This window comes from Tribolium madens, unplaced genomic scaffold (assembly GCF_015345945.1).
Source record: "Tribolium madens isolate multiple individuals breed KSU strain unplaced genomic scaffold, Tmad_KSU_1.1 Scaffold_11;HRSCAF=98;Tcas5.2_LG3b, whole genome shotgun sequence".
Lineage (NCBI taxonomy): Eukaryota > Metazoa > Arthropoda > Insecta > Coleoptera > Tenebrionidae > Tribolium > Tribolium madens.
Genome location: NW_025400975.1, coordinates 8,506,402 through 8,512,637, shown reverse-complemented (window position 1 = coordinate 8,512,637; position 6,236 = coordinate 8,506,402). Strand labels below are relative to the sequence as shown.

Sequence of the window (6,236 nt, the reverse complement as noted above, 5' to 3'; positions counted from 1 at the left end):
ATATTTTCTAAAATTTTCTCAAAATAAGTCCAAAAATCTTTGAATTATATCGAAATTGGCTTGTTTGAAACGATTTAGCTCATTTTTAAATAAAAAAAGCTTCTATCGTTACAGCTATAAAATCCTCAAAAAACAGTAAGTTTTTGGGCCAGGGACTTACTTATTTTCCAAAATTTTATTAAACTAGCTAAAAAATTACCAACTTAGATCTAAATTGACGTTATTTGGTCTTTTTCAATATTCTTTATGCTCGTTTTTTTTTAACAATTTTTATTTTATTTTGTGAGATTTCATTTAAAAAGCTGAAAAACACCTAAAATTGACCTGTTTTCTACGATTTCGTATGAAATTGGGCCAGAAACATGTTGAATTTGCAAGGTTTTGACATAAATTAGCTAATAAAATAAAATCAACTATTTTTTTAAACAGTTTCAATTTAAAAACAAAAAAGCTCTCATTATGAAAGCCTAATTTATAGTTTCAAAATACCTATAAAACAGTAAAAAATGTAAAAAAAGTAATTTTTTATTTTAATTATATTATCACAGGTTTTATTGATTTTTGTATTTTTTTTACTAAGGCTGTTATCTAAGGGTTACAACTATCTAGGTACATTTTATTCAATTTTTATCGATAAAAATTTCATTTAAGTTGAAACAAAACAATTTTTTTCACTTTTCTAACGACAAATGATTGAAAAAAATGCTTAGTTTCTTACTTTTTGTAGTGTAATTGTTTTTTCTTTTATGACATTGATAATAATGAAATTTTCAGTCATATTTTGAGATTTTGTTGTTTTATAACAATGAGATTTTTAATATAAATTATAAAAAACTTATTTGATTCTTTCGCAACAACTAAAGATGAAACGCTTCGAATTAAAGAAAAAACATAATGTGCACCTCATCTACAAAATTGGTCAATAAAAATCGGCCTAATAGTTATTGAGTAATGATTTTTTAAAGTTAAAGTATTTTAAATTCATTTAAATTAGAAAAAAATTATTTAGTTCAAATGTGTGGACTTTTTGAAATTTTTTTAGTGCATTTGATTTGTCTTACTGAGACGAACAAAATGATATAAAATTTGTCAAGTTGTCACGACATGACTTTTTTTTGTCGCCCTGTGTTTCAAAATTTGTACCATTTTTTGTTCATCCTCGTCTTCATCACTGCTCGTGTCTTCACAATCACTTACAGCTTCTTCTTCGGACTCTTCTTCTTCTTCGGTTTCCGAGTCCTCGGACTCTTCTAAAGGGGAAGAGTCCGACACGAGACAAGCAGTTAGGCCATTTCTAAGTCGTATGACTCTAATAAAATAAGTTGTAATATTACCCCGAGTAAATTATTAATTACCTGTATTCCTTCTTATCACTTGCACTTTTAACAGGTGTGGGCAAAACTTGAAATTCTAAATTTGGGCTCAATTGTGGAATTGCAACATTGGAGAGCGATTTTTTTGGGGTTTTGTGTGACGTTTCACTTTTAGACTTACTTTCAAAAAGGGTTTTATTCATGACTAGCAATTTTTCGACGAAATGTGCCACACTCACCAATTGCCTTTTGAAAAAACTTAACCTAATTGTCATCTGTCAATTGACAATGTCAGATGACGCAGTAGCAGTCGATCTCTCTCTTGTCTGTTACTTTCCTATAACTGCGTCTTTGTCACCAATTGTTAATTCGTGTGAAGACGGCTCCAAACACGAAACCAATTTCACACTAGCAAAATAAGCTGCTGTAAATGTATGTTTGGTTGCCGACTTTAAAGTCTTTTAATAGGGGAAAAAAGTGAAAAAAAAAACAAAGCACCCTCACGAATAGGAAACAGGAAAACATTTTTAATGACTAAACAATATGTTATTCACTACAAATTAACTTTCGATTTATCCACTGCAAGCGGTTTACATCCCATTTCACCCCAAAACACATCTATAGAAAAAAATCTTAAACTCACTTTTTTTAGTAACAAACTTAGTTCCTTAATATGTAAAGCCTTTTTTACATTTAAAGCGCGGTTTACACAATCATGACCTACTGTTATGACAATTTTAATGAAATGGATTATATCTATAATAGTGCTATAAAAAATTGTTGAGAAAAAATAATGTGAAAAAAAAAATGGTAACATCGCAACTACATTATTTGAGAATAAATTGGTACAGATATATTTTTTCCTTTATAAAAAGCTAATTAAAAACCCTAAAAATGTACAAAAAGTGTCAATTTTCATAATAAAAAATAAAAAACAAACTAGATTTTCTTGTTTTAATTGGTAAAACATTTGGGATTTTTTGAAAATTGTTTTAGCTGTCAAATTAGTGGCAAATTTATTTTAAAAAATAACCCATAAAAGTAGTAATAAGGCTCCTTCAGAACACTTTGTTTTTTTAATGGTTCTACAAATCAACCCATTGAACAAAATTTTAATCATTTTGAGTTTGTTTTCAAAGGTATGTTTAAAAAAGCAATACTATATGGGCTTGTTCAGCACACACCGTTTTTTTTATCAAATCTGCCCCATTTTTCAAGGTACCTTTGTTAAACCTTAAAATTCGCCTTTTTGCTCAGTTTTTCTATTGGGCCACTTAAGTACACAACACGTTTTTATGGAGCCTGTCCTTTTTATCAGGTTTATTAAAAAAATCTAATATTTTAAGAGAAAAATAATTTATTGAATTAATTATCAAAAAGTAGCATACAAAATAATAATAACATAATTAAAATCGGTTGAACTGTCCCTAAATTTTCAAGAATAAAAAAAAAATTCTTAGTCGAATTATGGTAAGTTTCCTATTGTTGGCTTTCACTCTTCTTTCGGCTCTTTCGGAATTGAAAAATACTTTTGCACGTGTTTTGAAACCCATCCTTTCGCGTCGAAGACCCAACTGAAATAATCTCAGTTCTTCTATGCTTGAATTTTTTACCCCAAAACGTTGTGGCTCCATTGTTTTATCTGCAAATATGAATTTATTAAAAATTACCAAATTGGGTTGAAAATGACCTTTTTTACCATTTTTTGGGCGTTGTAGCACGTTTTTCAATTAGAAATTTACAAAATTATTTCGTCACAAATCGCTAAATTTACTCAAAAATCGTGTTATTTTTACTTTTTTAGATTCTGCTAAAAATTTTGTTCAAAAATAATACCATTTTTCCGTTTTAGGACGTTTTTTAGTCAGAATCGCAATTATTTTGAAAATTTTCGTCGAAAATGAGGTAAAAAATTAATAAATCATCACGAAACTAAAATTATTTTTGCTTCTTTGGAGAGTTTAAGCATGTTTTGAGCCAAAAGAAAAATCATCTGGTTGCTTTCCCAAACGTTGTATCAGATTTTTCAATCAAAATCACAAAACTTCGTCAAAAATAAGCCGAAAAATCACATAATTAATTCGAAAATGATGTTATTTTTGCTTTTTTCAAACATTTAGCTGCGTTTTTAAGTCTAAAACAAAGTTTTTTCTTCAATTTTTGCTAAAAAATATACCAAAATTAACACATAAACCAGACTAAATAAAAATACCACATAATTTATGCTCTTTTCGAGTGTTTTAAAACATTTTTCAATAAAAAACGCAATTATTTCGCAAAATTTTCTCAAAAATACGTCTGAAAGTAATTGAATTAAGTAAAAATAGTGTTATTTGTGCTTTTTTTAAACATTTATTTATTATTAATTATTTATTTAACTATTTTTTAACACCTTTATCCACTGTTTATTCAAGAATCCCAGTTGTACATAACGCCTTTAGCATTTGGTAATTTCATTCCTAATAGAAACCAACACTTAAAAGTCTTTTTCAATTAAACAATATTGCGAAAAAAATTGTTTTGAAAAAAAATACCAGTTTTCAAAAAAATGTTACAAAACACTCACCCCTTCAAATACGAACAGTTCTCGTAGTATGCGTCTAAACACTGTTGTGAAACAAAGGAAAATGAATAACAAAATTATAATAGTGATTGTAATAAATAACAAGTGTTGACTTAAAGAAAATGATGAATTTCTTAATGTATCTTAAATGCCTATACTTGTTTGAAAGAACAGAGTAAAATGAAATAGAAAGAAATGTACCTTTATTAATGTATTATTAATATGTTTGATGATGATATCAAATAAGCTTAGATTGAGATAAGCAACCAATTATTAACACACTAGAAACTTGATTTTGTCTTTTATATGCGAAGCACTAAATATTTCAAGTAAAAGAGCAAAAATAACTATTAAAAAAAATTAAGAATTTATGCACATGACCAAAAAGCAATATGAAATAAGTCATAATTTTAAGTTGCAATTTTAATTTCGAAAAACTTCAAACAAAGTTTGAGGTTCTCTCCTAATAGCCTATAGCAAAAAAACTTTTTTTCCAACAGAAATAAATAGAGTCAAAATTTTCTAATTTTCATGTTCCTGGAACCTTACCTTACATGGCATTTTTCTCTGAAGCGTGTGTTCTGGCGCACCCTGTATAATTAAAAAAAAAAATACAAACTGTCCCACTTAAGACTTGCGAGTCTAATATCTCTGTTATGTGCCAAGGAGGCATTTTTATGAAATTTAAAATGTAGCCAACTTAGAAGGTGGAGTTTCAATTAATATTAATAAAATTACCTCAGGATAAAAAAAAATAATTTACACATAGGTACTTTCTGAATTTGAAATTAAACGGAACTACTATGATATTGTTAAGCACTAAAAAATAGACTTCTACACAAAAAAAAATAACTAAATCACTCGTCTGAATCACCAGAAATACGTTGAAATAGGTTCATAAGAGCTTTTTTCTTCGATATCTCTCAACATTTTTTTTTCGAACACCATGTATATTGTCTATTACGTAATTAGATTAAATTATAGATGCGTTATCATTGGAGCCATCTGTTGGAGCCAAACCGAACATTTCCTTCTTTACCCAGAATTATACTCTAAAAATAAAGCTGGAATCAAAGAGGCGTTTTGCATTCAAAGACTTATTTAAATTCAAATGATTTGGTGTTGAAAGAATGTTATTTCTATAAGTAGATGAATCCGAATCTTAGTAAGCAAATTCTAATTATGGAAAACGTGAAAATAAGCGTTAAAACAGAAATATAAAATGAGTCAATGAGTAGGAGTGGTGCAGTTGGTGGGAGAATCAGCATCATTCTGGTCCTGCAGATGCTTTATTTCGACTCTGGGTCTTATGCCTGTTGTGTGTGTGGTTTTTGAATCATTAACTGAAACAAATAATTAAATACACAGGTGAGACTGTGTGTTTTTCAGTGATTTTATTGTTAAAAATCAAGTTTTTTTTCATTTTATACAAAAAAAAAAATTTTTAATCAGAAATATTAACAGCTTCTGGTAATGATGTGGATTTACTAAGTTCGGTGATATCATTCTTTTATTTCAATTTTTTTGGTATAATCCATATTATGTAAGCAAGTGCTAAAATTTTGCATTTCTCCTAGAGGCCGCAATAACATGTAACCTATACAAATAACCCAGGCCATGCCGTTTAGCTAATAATAGTTAACAGAACAAGCCGCTACCTTCTCTCTATCTTTAAACCAAGATTTAGGTTTTCGCTCAATTCAGTCATGTTATTTTTTCTACGATGTGGAAGCCAAGGTTAAATTTCCAGGATTTCAAAAATTACGATCAAGTTAAAAATAACTCAATTTTTGAATTAAAATTTGCTTACTGAAATCTGAAATGTTCATTCATCATGAAAAAGTGACATTTTGTTTTGATTTGGCACACTGGACACTACGTATTTGTCAAAAATAGATATTCCTTACTTTAGGGTAATTTTTGTGCCACTGGACAAGCAACATAAATCATAAAAATGTAAACAAACATATGTTAGGTGTGTGAAGCATTTGTAACTCAAACTTTATGAACTTATTTGTGTTTTTTGTGTTATTTTTAAGACTTACAAAATTTAGAGTTATCAGTGGGTGTTAACAGAGCTACAGATTTAAATTTTTATTTATTAACCGTTGTCAGTGGACTTGGCACAGATTTTAGACCATAAATTTGAAATGTTTTCAATGGTTTTTCTTTACTTACCTAAATTAGTTATCGGACCAAAAGTTAATCGCGTCATGATTTGTTTTAGTTTCAAAAACTCAAAAAACCGTAAAAAAACTGAAACGTTTTCTAAAATTGATTGATGAAATTAATCCATTTTTTACTTTACTTCTGTTTTTAAAGTGAGCATAATTAATTTATTGTTAATATTAATTACAAGG

General features: G+C 28.3%; 2 protein-coding genes across 3 annotated transcripts in view; one reads left to right on the top strand and one right to left on the bottom strand.

Annotated features, from left to right (window-relative positions):
• The window catches only part of LOC123007842 (nardilysin-like), a 13,046-nt gene extending 11,454 nt beyond the window's left edge, over positions 1 to 1,592 (bottom strand). Inside the window, exons 1-2 of the mRNA XM_044403321.1 lie at positions 1,356 to 1,592; positions 1,144 to 1,309 (exon numbers count right to left, since the gene is read on the bottom strand). Of these exons, the coding sequence (XP_044259256.1) occupies positions 1,144 to 1,309; positions 1,356 to 1,588 (399 nt within the window). The 5' untranslated portion in view covers positions 1,589 to 1,592. The remainder of the gene's footprint in view (positions 1 to 1,143; positions 1,310 to 1,355) is intronic.
• A 3,522-nt stretch (positions 1,593 to 5,114) lies between these two features.
• The window catches only part of LOC123006071, a 9,205-nt gene continuing 8,083 nt past the window's right edge, over positions 5,115 to 6,236 (top strand). The window contains exon 1 of one of the 2 annotated variants that reach the window (XM_044400234.1): positions 5,115 to 5,244. The gene's annotated coding sequence lies outside the window, so the exon portion shown is untranslated. The remainder of the gene's footprint in view (positions 5,245 to 6,236) is intronic. The other variant, XM_044400243.1, reaches the window with a different exon arrangement.